We start from the raw sequence: 19,113 nt of genomic DNA, 5'->3' as shown, positions 1-19,113 counted from the left end.
CATTGTTTAGCGAAGTTTTAAGGCGCGCTTCCGAGTTATGATTCGAATGCAAAAGCATAGTTTTGCAAAACCTGACTGCTTTTGCTTATGCCTTATTTATTTATTCTTGCTTTTAATTTACTTCATTATCAACCGTGGTCTTAGATCCTAAAAATTTTTGCCATCTGACCTTATTGAACATGCCAATATTCGATAATGAGCAATAATCGACTTTATTTTCGACTGACTATTTACATGAACGTGAGAAGTGTAAGAACCTTCCTCGGGGCTTGTATGTGGTCGTCACCCGTTCTATTGTCAGCGGAGCACCCGAATAATTAGTGGACTCCGACTTTAGCTCGGCATTTTCTGGCACCGGGCTTTGTGTTGGGTACACATTCTCTCCTTGAGCAATGAAAAAAGTTTTCGACAGTTGCTTGCTTACTACGTTGCTTCAAAGGTGAAGGTAACTCATGCTCAGTTTAAAGCTGTTAAAGTTAGACAATGGAACTCGGCTGGATTCGGTAGACCGTGCTCTTACGAACACTTCGAACTGGATAGTTATTATTACTGCAAAAATTAGTCATTGTTGTCTGCTTTTAAAGTGGAATAATGCAGAAAAATGTGTTTTTGGAAGATAGCGTAAGTTAGAACATTTTTTGCATTGTTAAAATTTGCAATTTTTCAAGTTGATTTGTTTTGGAGTTAAAAATAGATTTGTTCATGTGAAAAATTTAAACATAAAACTTGTAATTGGAAAAATGCTTTTTAAATCAAAAACAAAATCTTGACTTTACTGTCAGCATTTGTTTATCTTAATGTAATTGCAGTGTGCTAATTTTATTTATTACATATTCACTTTTGTTGTTGAGACATATATATTATTTTAAATTTCAGTTAAATTTTATTATGGTTGAAATACATCTACTCCTTCCCGTGTCTTTCGTATCCCATTTGTATTCTTGCTCCTTTCATCCCCGCACTTATTCAAATTTTATTGCAAGGTGCTATTTTTAATTCTTGCACTTTCAATTTTGCTGCTGAGGATTTTATAATTTTTTTTAAAAAAAATTTCAGTTCAATTTCATTCTGTCGGAAGTACACACCCACCTCTTCCCGTATCTTTCACACTCCCTCTGTGTTCTTGTTTATTTGATCCTTGCAATAATTTCATATTTAATTTTGGTGTGCTATTTTTAATTTTTGCCTTTTTACTTTTTTTTTGCTAAAAATTTTATAATTTTTTTTTTCTGTTAAGCTTTATTATGACTGGAACACATCCACCCTTTTGCCTGTTTTTTGCACATCTCCTCTGTGTTCTTGTTCTTACAATTCTTCTAGATCATTTTAGTTAGAGTGCTAATATTAATTCATAAATGTTTACTTTTGTTGTTGAGAATTTTACTCTTCAAAAGGTTGAGTTTTATTATGGCTGAAGTATACCCTCTCACATCCCTAGCATTTATATCCCATCTTTACTCTTCCCCATTTTATCCTTGTACTAGTTCATTTTTTGATGAATGTAGCCCTATTTGTGGTATTGTCTTTTGCGACCTCATTTTCTTCAATGACAATTAGTTTAAAGCTTCTCTTTTTAATTTGCCTGTTTGCCTGCTATCTAAAATCATCTCATTGAATCCTTCTTTTTAGTGAGATCAATTCCTAGCGCTAATACATTCGCTGTATTATCGGGGGCCTCACTAAGGGAGGGGGTGTCCGTCGCGCAGACTGCACCACTGGCGTTTTTAAGGAGGGGGGGGGGTGATTGTTCGCGAGTTTTTGATCTCATTTTTTTGGGAGAGATCTCGTTCTGGAGTTTTCCGTAACATTTGAGGAGGCACCCCTATTATTATTGTTAAATAGCTAGAGACCGTTTTCTATTTTAGTTGATTGTGAGCTCTTGGCAGCTTAATGTGTTATTTTCAAATCAAGTGCTTCTGTTTGTAGCCAGTCTCATAGCATGGAATGTTGTGTAGGTTCATTTCAAAAATACAGTTAAGAATGGATTTTCAAACGGGAAGTTTTGTCCTATGGTTTAAAAACCATAGTAATTACCGTGGTTTTTACCGTCCTGTCCAAAACCCTTGTGTCCAAAACTGTCCGAAAGTGTCCAAAACTATGTTTTTAGAGAAACTATTTTGTGAGAAAATTTAAAAAACAGATTAAAATGAGTCAAAGTTATGTTTTATATTGGATATTTATTCAATGTGAACCTTTAAGTATAAATATATATGACTTATTTATACTGCTGATTCTTATCTAGTTAAAAAGTTGAATACTTCATTAAAAATTTCAATTCTTGCGCAAGGTTTTTTTTTCCATAATAATAACCAAAATTTTCGACATTTATGCATGTGTGCAAATTAAAGTGTTCAAAATATAGTGAATAATTGACTAAAATGCAAGAAATGACAATTTTTGAACTGAAAGAAAAAATATATGTTTGAGTCTTTTTCAACTTATAACTTAGTGAAGATTTTCTTCTCTTGACTATGGTGAGATGGATCTAAAACTAAACTACCACTAAACTACTTTAGGAAAATGAAAATAATTTGTTTCTAAAAATTGTCAAGCTACTATAATTTTTGTTTATTGTAGTTACAGAATGTATTACGTTAAAAATATGAATTAAAAGAAGAAATTGCACAAGTTAAAAAATATAAGTGCATATATTAAACCATCAATTTACTGTTCTTTAATATATGATTTATATAAGAATATGCAGAAACCATTTTAAAAATTAAGCTTTTTTTTTGCACCTAAATATTATAATTAATAACATTCCTATGAGTTATAAAAAGAACTGAAATTAGTTGTCTTGGTAGTGATGTGAATTTCTTTTCATAACACTCCCACCTGTTACATAAATAAGTTTTTTTTGTAATGGGGATATTGGCAATTTTTCTTGAGTAAAATATTTTTTAAATGAACATTTCAGAGAAAAATATTACCAAATTCTGATTAAAACTTATTAATATTTTTATTTGTGCATTACGAATATTGCCGTAAGTACGAATTGATTAGATTACACCCGATTAGCTTCAGCATACTTTTGGACAATTTCGGACAGTTTTAGACAGTTTTGGACGGTAAAAACCACCTGTCCTAAACCAGTTTCGGACTGTCCAAAACCCAACCCTGATATATAGTTAACAAGAACTGAATACAAACTGAAGTTGAAACTCTCTCTTGATTACTTTCATCACTAATTTTTTGCTTGTGGAAAATCCATGATATAAACTCTGTTACTCAAGTCGATTTAAGGTTATATAACTTAAAGTTTTGATTACATTGATTGAAATTCAGAGATTATGTTGATATTCTTCAGACAGTATGAAATAATCTATAACTGGGTCTCATTGAGTTGCGCTTGAGAAGGGAAGATATTGATATTGCGCTAAGAACCTTTACTCCTTAATGCATGAATTGCAGGTTTTTGTATCTTCTGCGCTTTAAATACAGAGGTATTCTATTTGACAATTTTTCTTGTGCAGTATAGGGGAGGCCGGGTCCAGATAATATGTAGTTAAGTTGATACAGGGACTTAAAATTATCGTTTGCGTATGTGCCAGAAGTAAGAGTCTTATATCTGTACCTCAGAGCCAGACAAACGTAAGTCACAAGTTCGCTACTTTACAGGAGAGCGGAAAAACGGTCGCCTGGTGCATACAAAGGAATGGACTCGCGCTCTTTTAACACTGGCAAATTATTACAAAGAATTTCTTTTTTTTTTTTAGGATTACGTTCATATGGCTCGATGCGGAATAGAATTTTACATACAATGCACCTATAAACAGCAATTTTTGGACTCACGTTAGTCTGGCTCTGAGGTACAGATATAAGGAAGTAACAGACTTGGCTGAGTTGACCTACGTACGTGGGAGAAACTCTTTCTTCCATATTCGAGTTAACGTAATGGCATTGTTTAACTCAAGTTGATACGTGTAATAATTTATCTATAAAATTTTAAAGTGTTTTTCCTTTTTCAAGAAATGCTTGAAAATTACCAAAAAAAAAAAAAAAAATAAAAGGAAGGAAATTCTTTTGTTTATTTGTGTATCAACTTGATCAACGTTGAGTTAAGTTAAAACATTTTTAAAAAAAGCCTTTTTTTAAAATGTGAAATCAATAATTTCAACCAAAATTTTAAAACCATTATTTGATAGGAAATTAATAATAGTTTATTTTATGACAAAACTTGAAATTTTGTTTTCGCGTGACATTAGTAACAAAAATTACAAAATGCTCAATCCATTTCCCCTTTTCATTTTTATTTTCGATGTTATAAAAACTCTTGAACCTGTGAAGTATTATGGTGCAAACCGCAAATTCATACGACAATTTGTTGGTTTTCTATGAATTTTTTAAATGTGCCAAGGACTTTTCGGACACCCTGTATTGTCTGTATCGCAAAAGACACTAATTAAAAGCACATTAATAAATGAAAATAAACTACTATCTTACCTGTGACATCTTACTTTGATGTGTCAAACTGATATGTACCATTTATTGGTAATATGTATTTTTATTTCTTTAATTTCAATTTTATCCATCGTCATGGCATCTCTCCACTTCGCTGTCACCTTGATTTTGCCCGAGTTGGTCCATGCGTAAAAACTGCAATATTTTTTTTTTTTTTTTTTGGGGGGGGGGGGGGGTATTGAATTGAATAGTAGACTTGGGTAATAAAAGAGCGCGAGTTTTATTTTCGATTATGCAAAATCGTCTGTTTTTTGCAGAGTGAAAACTTAGTTGAAAAACCTCTTTTTTTTTCACTTTAAGAAGTAAAATTCGTGTATAAAATATTTTAATATTTTGAAAATGTGGCGCAAACGATGTGCGGATCACCATTGGTTTTGAAAGGTATTTCGATGATGTAAAATATGTTTAGATCAATTATGTCTGAAAATTTGTAAGCGTAATTGTCAAGAAGCCCAGCTGTACTTTAAAGCATGTCTAGTTAGTTATTCCTTTCTCGATAAATGTTGCTGGATTTTATGACTAATAAACTTACCTTTAATGCCAAGCGCCTATTGTGATACAAATATGACTTAAGCAATGAATGCCATTTGTGTAAACTAACGGTGGAAGTTCTTTATTCAAAGGTACTAAGTAAAAATATGTTGCATTATTTATTAACATTTTACAACTTATTATTGTGCTGTAAAGTACATTTTTTTCCATTGCTAATACTGTGTTACAGTCCTGAAATCTTTGTATCCCTATTTCTTTTAAATGTTTATTTATGTAACGTGTTTTGCGTCACTCGTTTTAGTTTTGTTTATTATCTCTATTTCAACGCGTTTATTTTATTTTCTTTACTTAGCAGTTATTCATATTTTGCCACACATTTCGTGAAAAACTTCTGAATTCTTAACTTTCTGTTTTTATTCTATTAAAACGCACTTCCTTACATTCTACTTGTTTTAGCCTTTGTCTTTTTAATCAGTTCAACTATTGCCGATGCAAAAATAGAGTTCTAAAAAAAGGGGGGGGGGGGATCATATTTTAATATTTGCGGGTCGGTTGCGCCAAACCATAGTAGCGTGTATAAATTACAAGATTGGGCTCATACAATTTCCAACATCTAGCCAAGGAAACATATGATCATGCAACTAATAATTCTGAAAATTTATGCATTTTTTCGTAGTTGCTACTATTGTAGTTGATCGTCAATTTGCAATCTTAAAATATTATAATATTCTAAAATTGATCTTTCAATAATTATTTTTTAAAGAATGGTGACAATTTTCTACTACCAATCTGCTGCTGCTGCAAAGAAAAAAAAAAGTTTTTTAAATGTCAAACCATTGAGATTCTTCGCAAAAACCGAAATTGAGCTCATGAAATTCTCAAGAGCGAGGAAGAAAACCTAAAATCATGTAAATAAGAATTCTTATTTAAATTTTTGTAATTGCTTCTATTGAAGCTGGACAGTTATAAATCTTTCAATGATAAAGTGTAAAAGTGGTATAATAAATACTAAAATTGATCTCTCAATAATTATTTCTTCAGAAGAATTTTTTAAATCGTCTACTGCAAAACCAATGTGCATTTTTAAAAAAAAATAATAATAAATAAATAAAATAATAATGAAAAAAAAAGAAACGTTTTGTTGATGTCTTGACTTTATACAATTATACAGGTAGTACAAGATAGGTTGGAAAGTTGTACAACTAAGAAAAATTACAGCCAAGGCTGGAGTGAAGTTTTTTTTAAACGTTTTTTTAACTTACGCAATCTTTTTAACAATTTTATGCAGGTGCATTCTAGATAGCTTTGTCAAAAGAGTATGTCTTAGTGATTTTTTTTTTTTTTTTTTTTGATATAATATTTAATAATTTCATGAATAAACCCACGAGTTTCGAGCAACATCTCAAGTACGGAAGGCCTCCATAAAAAATCCAAGCCCCGGTAGCCCTGGTTTTGACTTGATGTAATTATACAGATGGTAAAAGACATATAGGCAGAATAGATTTAGGATATAAAAAGAAAAATTAATGCTAGAAAGATTTTTTTTTCCTTCCCGCAGCAGGTTTTTTAGTCTCAGCATGTACATGAAAGAAACCACCATTCTAGACAGATTCGCCTACAAATTATGCTTAAGGGGTTACAGTACCTCAAAACTGACCAAACGATAAAAAAAATTCTTGATTATTTCGAAACTAAACACTAGTCCAAACCCAGGGGAAAAGTTTCATTGCTTTAGTTCAAATATTGAAAAAGTTATGAGTGGTTTTAGATCATGCTCGCAATGTGTTCTTATGCAAAAAGAAAACTTTAACTTGATTTTTCTCGATGATCGTTTTTTTTTTTTTTTTTTTTTGTGTTTTCGTGTCATAAGAATCCCTAAGGATTTTTTTCTATTAAAGATACAGCTTTAAAGTAATACTTTTTGCAATTGGGATAATATATTTAACAAAACTGTGCATTGGATACGCATTTTATAAATTACTCAAATGTTTAGAGCATGTTATACCTTTAAAAACCAAATTTTTTTGAAAAAAAATTACGATTTTTTACGTAATTGATCAAAGAAAATTTTCTAGTAAATACAAAAGCAAATAAATGCACAGATTTTTAGAGATGATGATTGTGATCGTTTAGCAAAAAGCTTTTTTTATATTAGTTTAAAAACAAAAAAGCCTTAGGGATTTTTAAAAATTGAAATTTTCCCAAATGTTTTGAATATTTTAAAAAAAAGTAATCAATATTTTAAATTTTTTAAAATAAATAATTCATTATAAAGTAAGTAAGCATGTTATGGTTTCAACGAAAAATATAATTTACTTAAATTGAAAAAAATTGCTTGAAAGGTACTGTGACCCCTTAACAGAAAATATTCTGTTTTGTCGTCAAAATATTTAATAAATGGATTTTTTTCATTAGTAAAATCCCTAAGAGACCCGTTATTTAGGGGGTCTTCTCCTCTGGCTTTGAAAAATTAAGTGTTTTTATATAAAAGTGGGCGTAGTTTCGGTTGTTTTCTGATGAAATTTGTATTGAGTATACCCCCCCCCCCTGAAAGATTCAAAATGACGGGTCTGATCCAAAACCAAAGAATTTCAAACACAATCCCTAAAACCCAAAACCTCTATTAAAAACCCAAACGGTCTTGGTCACATTTATTGTAAAACTTGATAAGTCAATGATTGTTAAAAATAGTATTAACAGGATTAGCTAATACATCAAATTTATTCAGCAAGGCTATTGAGCAATTCATATGACATGTGTTTAAAAACAGTTCCAGCTGTGCTATCGGAATCAAATAAACATCATAACATATTACGGTGCCTGATAAAAGGGATTTTTGTTACAAACATCGTTGTCAAAATGCTAATTCTACTATTTCTGTTGTCTAGACTCTTTGGAAATTAAAGTTTCATTATAAAAGAATAGAATGTTTGGGAAGTTTTATTAACTGTCTGCCTCCAATCTATTCTTCCATATGTAAATAAATTGATTTTATTGTTATTATTATTTTACTTTCTTTACTTTTTGGTAAGAGTCTCTCTCTCTCTCTCTCTCTCTCTCTCTCTCTGTGTGTGTGTGTGTGTGTGTGTGTGATTTTGACACAAAGAAACGGCTAAGTATAAGATTTTTTTTTTACCCAGAAATTTTCCCGTCACATGTGGGACAACTAGACTGAGTTTTTGCTAACATTTTTATAATTATTTGGACTGTTTCGTTTTAAAAGTTTGAATTAGTTGCCCGATTGAAAATATCCTACTTCTCTAGTTTCTTAAGAGAGAGGGGAAAAAAAAAATCGTCATTACCTTTTTCAGTTACTATTTTTTACATCAAATATAGCTGTTACACATGGGACACATTGGACCTCTTTATTTCTGGCGAGAAAGCCGTAAAATTTACAAATACCTTCATACCTTTGAAAAAAAATTCAGTACATACAGTTGGCTCTCTGTTTAACGACTTTCAAGGGACCACAAAAAATCGTCCTTAAGTAGAAATCGTCCTTAAATAGAATGCTTTTGGACCATCTGGTACCGTGAAAAGCCGTCTTTAAGTAGAGAAAGTCGTTAAATAGAAGCGTCGTTAAACAAAGAGCCAACTGTACTCTGATTTTATACTATTTACTTATTTGACATTACTTTTGATCTATAATCTATTAAAAGACTATTAAAGGACATTTCGTGGAAAGTTCATGAAGCAGTTGTTTTTTCGTTTCACTAGGACATGATTTTGGAGCTTGTGCTTGTTTTCAGCATATTATCAGTAATTGGAGCCGTTAGTCAGTTTTTACTTTTATGTCCTTCTTTGTTGACATTTGTTTCTCATGTTTGGCTGTTTGTTGTCTAAATTATATTGACAAATACCAGACGTCCGTTTCTTCAATCCCCGTATTGAGTTCTCTCACGTGCATCGGAATTCAGAATGGAACCATGAGCTGTCCGTTTTTCTCGCTCTGTTTTAGATTAACTTATATCCGTTTTTTTCCCCCTTTATCATAAAATAAGACAAGGAATTTCTCGACCTTCAAGAGGAAGTACATCGTTGCCTCAATTCGAAAATTGAGTTCAAAGACTTTTTCGATTGCAGCCCCTCGCATTTTTCGTTTCTTTTTCTTATCAGTCTGTCAAGTAGGGGAATGTAGGGCAATGTGGAAAACGTTAAAATAAATTAGTTTTCAAAATGAACAGATAGGAAAATTAATTTTGAAAGTTACAGTACATAAAAAGAGAACATTGAAATGTTATTTTTCATTTCTGGCAGTAAATTTGCACCTTTAAATAAAAATGGTGTTTATAATCTTTTTCTAATGCAGAAATATTTTCTATTTGTTTGTTCAAAACGATTGACTAAGTTAAGTTAATAAATGAAATAATGAATGACTAAAAAATAAACGAACCAATGGATGAATAAAAATAATTAATGAACTAAATGAATTAATTAGTGACTGATGCAAAAAAAAGCGTGAATGAATAAAGAAATGAATGTTTAAGTATTCATTAATAAAATGAATTAATGGAATATGTCTATGAATAAATGCCTGAATGAATAAATAGATGAAATAAATTTACTATTCCACTTTGCCCCATTTACACTTGTCAAATTTCACTGCATAATTAAAATCAAAACATGCTTAATATTTAAAAAATAAATACTGCACAGAACATCAGTCGTAGGTCTTAATATTTTTGCAATGGTAATAACAAGAATTTTCTCATTTTATGTAATTAAAGTTTTTTTATACCTAACAGTAGTACAGTATCAAATTTTGAAAATGGCTTGTATTATCATGTGCCTTGATCTTCAGAAGTAACTTTTTTTTTTTTTTTTGACTGGAATCAGCAACATGTTTAATAATATACATAGTTAAAATACTGTCAGATAATTGCGTCGCAAACAGAGTAAAATATTTTACCATTTAATTTTGCCACGCTATATAACTTTACCCCACATTCTCTTACTTGAAATCTTGTTTTGTCTTGGTTAATAATTATAATCTTCAATTTTGTTCTTCATATAAAAAAAAAAACACTTATGTTTGATGGTTGTATAGTTTTGCTTTGGTTGGCCATAAAAATATAAACGGTTCATTCCGGGTTGCCAATTGAACTTTTTTTTAAATAGAAAGAAATAAGTAATTTTTAAACACCATACTAATTACTTATATCTTTTTGTAAGAATACTTTCGTTTAAGGAGTTTCATGGCAAAGGTTTCGTCTTTTGCTTCATATTTTAATATCGACTCAATAACAGTAGTTACGGGGCATTTCCAGAAAGGGAATTTTTCTAATAAAGGATTTTTTTTTCTGATCACTGTTCTTTTGAGTCCGGACCTCAATGTGTTTACCTCTTATTAGCGGACATTCTATGTTAGGAAATTCACAGATAAACTTCGCACAAATTAATGTCATTCAATTAATTTAGAAATTTAGTTCTGAATTCTTAATCGGAAATCTGAGTTATAAAGGAGATACCCAGAAAGTTTTAAAATCCGACTTTTGTGCTTACCGTATTTTTGTTCCTCCCCCTTTGCAAGTTATAGAGAATATTGATCTATAAGATCTCAATTTTATTGATTTTATGATATTTTCTTTTGAAACCTTGTTTCTAACTTTAAGGAATCCCAATTTTGTTTCAAGAAGTTTCTGGAAACTGGTAAAAACTTATTGTAAAGTATGTAAAACTTATTGTATTATTAGAAAATAATTACACGCTTTTTTAAAAAGTAAATTGAATCCATTTTTAACTTTTGAAATAAAAGATTGTTTTTTTTTTTTTTCTTTTTGTATGGAATTTAGGATTGCAGCTTAATAAATAAATCTTTCACATATTGATTTAGTTGGTTATTGCTTATGAAGGAGTGATTTTCACTTTATGCTTTTGCGTTGAAACACATGGTAAAGTAGCTGAGTTCGTATTTTGAACAGTTATCAAATAATATGTAGATTGTCATATTATACATTGATTCCATCAATTACGATGAATTTGAGGTTTCACGTGTAAAAAATACCGATGTTTTTAAAAAAATCGATACTTCATTTAGGCTGTATATGTTGCACAGCATATTTTTATAACCTCCGATCTTCATAATTTTCTAAGTTTCAAGAAAGTAATTATAAATTCTTAGTTTACGGATTTTTTATTATTATTATTTAAATTATTTTTTTCTTCATTTTTACTGCTTTTCTTAACACTGATATTGCAACACCGGGGAGAGGAGATTTCAATACATTCAAAATTGCAAGATGATTAGTTGTGTTAATGATGTGCAAATGATAAAAGATGAAGAGGGGTAAAATACAGGGTGTTTGCACATCTAGGCTTGCTGTCAATAAAATTAAATATTTTGTCGTGCTGAATTTACTTGAGCGCGTTAACCATTAAGGCGTAGAGCTGCTTAACTGGAGACAAGTCTGCAGACGCTGATGACTCGAAACACGTTCAGTTCAGACTACATATGCTGTGTAAAGTAGTGCTTGCGGTGTGCGACCGGGCGTTGCCGTAATAAAAACTGGCTCCAGAGTCACCTCTGAGAAATGGCCGTACTGCTGGTTCAGTGGTCAATTCATTAAAATGACGAACAGCGTGTGCAAAATAATGACTAATGAAGTTCAGCTACTTACGCACCGATAAAACAATTTCCGTCATTTCAAGCATGCTGGCTCTCACATTTGCTATAAGTGGTTGTATTTCACACGTCTTTGAACGTGAATCATTATAAAATCACTCTGCATGACTTTTTTTGAAATTGAAAGTTTCAATCGGTTGTGAAAATTTGGTTTCGATAATCCTATTTAACTACTGACGCGCCTTCTACTTTCATCATATAAGAGCTAGGCATTTTCAATGTTTAAGAGTGAAGAATGTATTTGAAAACGACATAATACTGAAAGAACTTGCTGCTAGCACCAAGTTAACTTTTCCGCGTTGAATGAAATTATGTGAGGTGTTTATTTCTTTTTAAAAAACTCTTTTTTAAAATTTGCATTGCTGTTGTTTTAATTTGAATGCAAAACTTCATGATGTTTCTTTGTGTACTAGTCAACACTTCGAGTATCTTACTTCATCCTGCGTGCAATTCCCTGGCATACAATAGTTCCATTTACTGTTTAGCCTAACTTGTATGTCTTTAGTTATTCAATTTGCATTAAATTTATTTTGCAACGATCGTTTATTTTTATTACGCTTAGAACTGAGAACCAAATTGTAATTGCATCGGGGACTTTACAGGAAGGGCGTTTTTCTTTGAGCCTACCTAACATCCTGTATCTCTCTGATATATCGATGAAAAGTTCATTCTCTCTGAACCCACGTCGATTTATTTCTTTCACGATTTGCATTACAAATCAAGTCATGTTTATATTTAGTAGAGTAGAGACAGACGAGACTTGTTCTTAGTTTTGAAACCATTTAATTGTCCTTTCTTTTAAAAGGAAATTTTTGAAGTAGGCTCAACTTCTGTGTAAAGTTCATCCTTTTTGTCAGATACTTGGTTCTGATTGAATTTCAACAGAAGTGTTTTGTGCTGCGCTCTTGCTCAATTTTTCGTTCCTAAGTTTGAAAGATTTTAAAGTTTTTCATCTATGGTAAAGTCACCAATTATGACAGTACCTTCTAATATGGGGGTACCTGTGTTCATTTTTCATGCATGCACCCGATGTCTAAGGAGAGTATCGGAATTAGTTGTCTAAGAATTGATACTTTGTGTTGTGACCACAGAGTAAAAATTAACAGAATTAGTGTCACACTTTGAAATCGCGGGGAAACTTCCGCATCGATCAATCACGTGACGAACATTGAAATCTTTTCTTCTTTTTGCGCTTTAAATTCATTGTCGATCATTTGCAAATGGCAGGTTGGCAGTTTTAATATTGCGAAATCTTCTTAGGATCACTTGCTGCATACAAACACCGTCTGCTATAGGCTTAATACTTAAATGGGAAATGGAGTTTCCCACTTTTCCACATTAGTTTCTAAAAGGTTTAGATAAAAGTTATTGCACTGTATGTTGATGAATTTAATACTAACTATGGAACAATGCTCTAGTTATCGCGTTTCTAAATTTCGCTAAAAAGTCGTATTACCGTAAATTATTCATAATTTTTTATTTCAGTAACACAATAAAATATTTCTGAATTGTACCTGCTATTCTATTAAATATTAAAAATATGTACATGAATAAAGGAAAAACTGAAATGATGGCTTAATGTCCCTCAAAAATAGTCTAAAACAAAAAATATTATAATAATAATAATAATAAAGGGTGAAATTTCTGTCTGTTTTACCTAATCTAGGGGAAATTGTTTAGATAATGGCCTTTAAGCGACTCTATGACTGTATGCCTAAATTAAAAATGAATCAGTTTGATTTAAATTTAAAAAAAACTATCTTTTGATACTTAGATTATTTATAACTTATATACAGTCAGATCTTGATATAAGGTTTCCCCGCATGTAAGGTCGCTTTTCTTAAGTTCTGGTTAATTGAACAAGAATTTTATGCTTTGAATTATCGGATATATGGTCAGATTTTGACACCGCAACCGCTTATGAGGTCACTTTTGTCCGACCGAATTTCTTGAAATGATTTCATTGCCGCGCAGATTCAGTTGCAAGAATTTTCTGCAGTGCACGATATTTTGTAAGATGGAAGTAATTTCTCCTACTAATCCGGTGTAAAGTGCACATAATGCAGTAGAAAGTGAGTGAAATGACAGTGATACTGAAAAGTTAAGTGGTGACACAAGCGTAAGCAAGCAGATGAGCTCATTGAAACAGTGACGGACAAAAAAAAAAAAAAAAAACTGCATCACTTGTGAAAATTCACGTTTTCCGGAAATAAGGGACCAATTGTTCTGTAACTTTTGACGCAGAAAAGGCATGCTTCAGCTAACAATTTTCAATAAAAATTGTATCCCCCATGCCGTTAGACCAGCGAAAAGTTGAAGAAACCAAAAAAGTTTTGGATCACTCTTCAGCGTAAATAGCTGGGAAATTGAAATGGCTGTTAATTTCAACAATTAGTTTACTTAATATATACAATAATTTTATAGATTTTTGTGAAAGTATCACATACTCACGAAGATATAAGCAATTCTTTTAAAAATACCAAGTTTTTCGCATGTTTTTGGTTCATAACATGCAGAGTATTCCCTCCAAGCTTACCAAACTTTCAGAAAACGTGACAGCGTAGAGAAGAATCATTATATGTGCTAACATTTGAAATAAAAATTTTGAAAATTTGATGAAATTTGAACATTTAAAGCAACTAATTTTCACTGCGCATGCGCGAAAGAGAGCAATTTATAACCCTCTATGAGCCCCCCCCCCATAATGGCGGGAAAAAAAACCTATGTGAATTCCTGTGCATGAAAGGACCTCTGTGCTAAATTTGGGGAAAACCCTGACATAAACTGGATTTGTATTAAGAACAAACACACACGCAATACATACATACATACAGGGAGCCATTTTTATGTACATGAGTTATAGATATGTATCCTAGTTTATACCTTGTCCAGAGTCTTCTTGGGTATTTGCTCGACATTTTATTGCTCCCTTTATAATTTGTCTTCCGAAAATATTTTTAAATTACTTACTTCTTTAATGTTGACGAACCAATAAATAATTCTATATTTTTCCAGCAGTCATTCAAAACAAAAACCTACCTTTTCTTTATTTTTGAAGTGTCATTTACATGACGTCATTTAATTTCTCTCTGTATGTTGCCCCATCTTTGCCATTCGGCAGGTGGATATTGTACCATTCAAATCATTCGCGTCAAGAATATTTTTAGCTTGCCCAATCAGTGGTTAATGCGCGATTAATTTACCGTGTCAACGTTCGGTGAATTATATATATATTTCTATTTTAGTTCAAACAAGTTATTTTTCCGACTAATTATAGCTGGGCTATAAATACGTACTCTTTTTATGTGATCTCTTTTAGCTTAAATTATGCCTATCAATATACTTTATGAGGGGTTGTCCACAAATGATGTCACGCTTTGAGGCGGGTCATGAAATTGTGACAGTTTGTGCCATGGGGGGAGAGGGTGACGAGAAATGTGATATCACAATTTTTACGTGAATATGCTTTGAAAAACAGCGTGACACGTGAGAAGAGGAAGGGGAGGGGAGGGGTCAGGGGAAGTATTACACTTTGTGAAAATGGGGGAAACGACTACATGTGACGAATCATGAAAACGAGTATGACATGATTTTTGGATTTGAACTAAAGCATTTTGAGTTTTTTTTTACCAATCCGATGACAATTATTATTATTGCTCTTACTTAAATGTATGATTTTGCGAGTATCAGAATTTGAGCTAGAAGTACCAAAATTAGTGCGAAATTACGTTCGATTCAACCCCCCACCCCACCCCTAAAAAAACGGAATGAATTTAAACTTGTAGCTTAATGAAGTTATGGCATAGCCTTACGAAGGACGGGAATACTATGTACTTGAATCGTTTTTATGGAAATCAATGTACTTTATAATATTTTGAAAACATACTAGTTGTGCTGGTTCTTTTCCCTTTTTTTTCTTTGTTTTTCTTTTCCATTCTTTTTTTTGAAAGTTGAACTAAAGTAGGGAGGTGGATACGGTCGAGCTCGCTTATAACAAGTGCTGATTTAACGAGATCCTGGATTTAACGAGGAAGTTAGAAATATTTGTTTAGTACTATGTTAAGGCTACAGGAGCACTGCTCGGTTTGAAGTAACTTTCGAGCGAGCGGTTATTAGGAAGTGCAACCAGGTAAAAAGTGAAAGAATCGCCGGCATCCTTCAGACGGCAGTCAACTCGAAAGGCACGCCAGGCGCATATGCCGCTGCTATTCTCCATCCCGGTGAGTTGAATCAATTAACAGGACATTGCCAAGTGTTCACTCCACACACAAGTAAATTGGTCAAGTCAACAAGTTTTAACAGCGTAGGTGGTGCAGCTGTTCGAATAAATTCGGCTTAGTCCAGTGGTGTGGGACATGAAATCATTATTATTTTTTTAATGCACCCTTTTCTTTCAAGAAGGAAATCTGATTCAACTAAGTTACCTTGTATGAACACAACGAAAAACGCCTGTCAACTAGTTGACAGGCAACTTTTTCAAAAATTTGATTGAACTAGCCGCCTAGTGTGTAGGAAGATTTATTTTGCATCGATGGGTAGCATTCGATTTTGATTCAAATTTGCAGTTAATTTCTCAATTTCGGTATAATTTAAACCAGTACAGCCTAGCCTACTGCTCGTAGGCCGTATGTGGCCTCGAAGCTGATCCATGTGGCCAGTTGCTTTGTTCAATATAAGGAACCAAAAGCTATGTTCCGAAAACTTCCAAAACAACCGATCATCTTCATTCGGTGTAGCTGCAAATTTGGTGCCAAATATTTTGATTTTGGTATCAAAAAGACAGATCGAAACTTCTTATTGATAAATTATGCCTGTCAAGTCTCGTTTATCATAATAAACCCGTTCCAGACAGTTTAATTTCCGCGAATTATTATTTACTTATAAATCGAATACTTTCTTAGAGCTTAGGAAACTTATTTTTGACCTTTTTATTGCGTTTTTTAACATAATTAAAACCATCTAGACCTGAAGCAACACCTTTTAGTCACAATTACACCTACACTAGTACTGCCCGTTATAAATGTAACATTATTATTACTAGGCATTCATTAAACTACGCAAACACAGTTCTTAACACACAACCACCAACCTATGAAAATAGTGCAACTTATTTCGGTGATGAATAAGTGCAAATGACTGTATCTCTACGACCCTCCCTTTTCCCCATTGAAGGTAATGCTTACAGTATGAACGGCAAGTAGTATTTAAACATCATTCATAAATATATTTATTCTTTTGAAATAATACTGCTAACAGTGATATACCCTCCCCAATAAGTTTTTAACGGTCGAAATTCAGCGTTTGTATAAATCATAAAAACGCCTCACCGCTCTCCACTGACTCTACTATAGCTCCTCAGAAGGACTTGCCTTACTTAAAAAGCAATATATTGTCACTCCTTTGAAACAAAGAGTTAACAAGAGTTCATTAGAAAAGACTAAAACTTAAATTTGTAAAAACCGAGATGTTGTGAAGCCGCGAAAAATGAAGCGCGAAGTGACGAGGGACTACTGTAATGATTAAAAAAAAAAAATTTAATTTGTAATTTTCATTTGTTTTCTGTGTTTTCCCATGCTATCTAGAAATGGTGGAAAATTAAAAAAAATAAAAAAAAAATGTTTAAATTTTACATTTGTTTTGGCTCTGGCACGAGAGATTCAGCTAAAAATGAGGTTGAAGTCCTTGGGTAAAAAATAAATAAATAAATAAATAAAATAAATTTTAAAAAAGCCTACTGATTTAAACGAATGGCCGTATTTCGAATGGAAAAAAGACCCCTCATTATCAATGCTTTGTGATTGTATCGGACATTAAATCCTTCTCTTCCAAGTGTATGCCAGGGTATGAGCTTGTAAAAGGGTAGTAAAGAGGGAACTGTTGGCGTGCCAAATAGAGAATACTTATTCCTATCTTGACAGCGGTGCGTCACGTGGGCATTGCCAAGTGCTGGAGACAAAACGAATCGGAAAAACAGACTTGCATCTTACTAATGACGTTCTCTTACGGTACATTTAGCAAGCATCGCCGCTATTGTCAATTGTACTTATGTCCCAAATATTTTCCTTCGAGAGTTTGAAATGTTCTTCCTATTTGACGAAGAATTTCAATGGTTAATTAAACCGAAGCGAAAGTTGTTGTGCAGTCACGTAAGATTGTGCATCTTAAGATTTTATGCATTTTGATTCGATAAATTAACTCAAACGCACAGTTCTTATTCCAGTGAAAGGCTAATAAGAGTCCAGTGTAGATGTGTTTATTAAATGTTATGAATTTAAGTACCGCTTAACGTACCTGTTTTTATTCTGCTGCGTTCCAAGTTTTTAAAATATCTCCTGTGTCATGTCTTTTCTTTTTCCCCTTCTTTTCTCTCTCTCTCTTTTTTTTTTTGATATTAAATATTCCTCGATAATTAAAGCGATCCTACGTGTTCTCATGGAAATAAAAAAGAAAAAAAAAATGAGTAACATTAGACATTTATTAATTTATTATTCCCCCCCCCCTAAGCTTTGAATTCCTCTAACAGATGTATTCCGCCGTGCTAAACACAAAAGTCGTATCTGCACTTTTCATCAAAATTAAGTTACGGTCACCAGGTGGTTTTTTGTCACTTATTTCACTTACATACAACGTTTTATTAGTCATTTGTGTATGGGAAACATTTTATAAAAAATTCTGTAAAAGTTGAATCCAAATCAAATACATGGAGGCACACAACTTTAAGCGTCAATTTCACCTTTTTAACTCAGTTGCAGATACTTTTGCTCTTAGCACGGCAGTGTTGCTGACAGCACTTACAACCCTAACATTAGTTTAATCCAGTGTTAATTAAAATTTTTCTATTTAATGTTTTCGTTAAGATGGTGAATTTCTTGACTGTTCCTTAATGGAATTGAGTCATTATTCTTTTTTCCTGCCAACCGTTACCTTTTCAACGCAATGAAAGTCATGAAAATAAAAATAAAAATAAATTACTTTATTTTATAAAAACAGGAAAAATTTGATTAAAATTATATACAATTCAAAACAGTAAAAAGATATGCGGAAAACCCTTTTTTGTTTTTGAGTTTTAGTTCTGCAAGTTTTCTGATTCAATAAAATTTTCAAATATATAAAGTTGTTAAACCAGGAATACTCAGCCTGAGTCCTGTTGAGCTTTCGTGTGAGATTTCAATAGTACAAAATGTTGGGGTCTTGTTATATTAATTTATTACTTTTGCAGCACGTTTATTTATTTTCCTTCCGCCTTTTTTTCTGACAAAATTTATCGTTTCTGATTAACGTCGTGATTTATCAGCTGCATTTACAATATCTTAGTAACCCCACAAATCTAGATCTTGCGCCCTTGATAGCCGTACTGTGTATATTTACTGAGTGTAAAATTAAAATAATATCAAGCGAGTTTTTATGAGTGTAAGTGTATCAGACTTTTGAGACAGTAAACTTGAGGTACATTCTGGATGACACTCATAAACGCTTTACCTGAAAATTTTGTGTTTTTATGACCGTGAGCAAATTTGCGATATGAACTAGTTTTATTT

The 19,113-nt window shown here is 32.2% G+C and overlaps 1 protein-coding gene across 1 annotated transcript in view; it reads left to right on the top strand.

The window, feature by feature from the left end:
• The first annotated feature begins 452 nt into the window (after positions 1-452).
• Positions 453-19,113, top strand: part of LOC129219309 (chloride channel protein 2-like) — a 141,187-nt gene continuing 122,526 nt past the window's right edge. The window contains 2 exon segments of the mRNA XM_054853658.1: positions 453-542; positions 544-621. Coding sequence (XP_054709633.1) covers positions 453-542; positions 544-621 — 168 coding nt within the window.

Source organism: Uloborus diversus, chromosome 3 (assembly GCF_026930045.1).
Source record: "Uloborus diversus isolate 005 chromosome 3, Udiv.v.3.1, whole genome shotgun sequence".
Taxonomy (NCBI): Eukaryota; Metazoa; Arthropoda; class Arachnida; order Araneae; family Uloboridae; genus Uloborus; species Uloborus diversus.
This window is presented reverse-complemented; position numbering and strand designations above follow the sequence as displayed.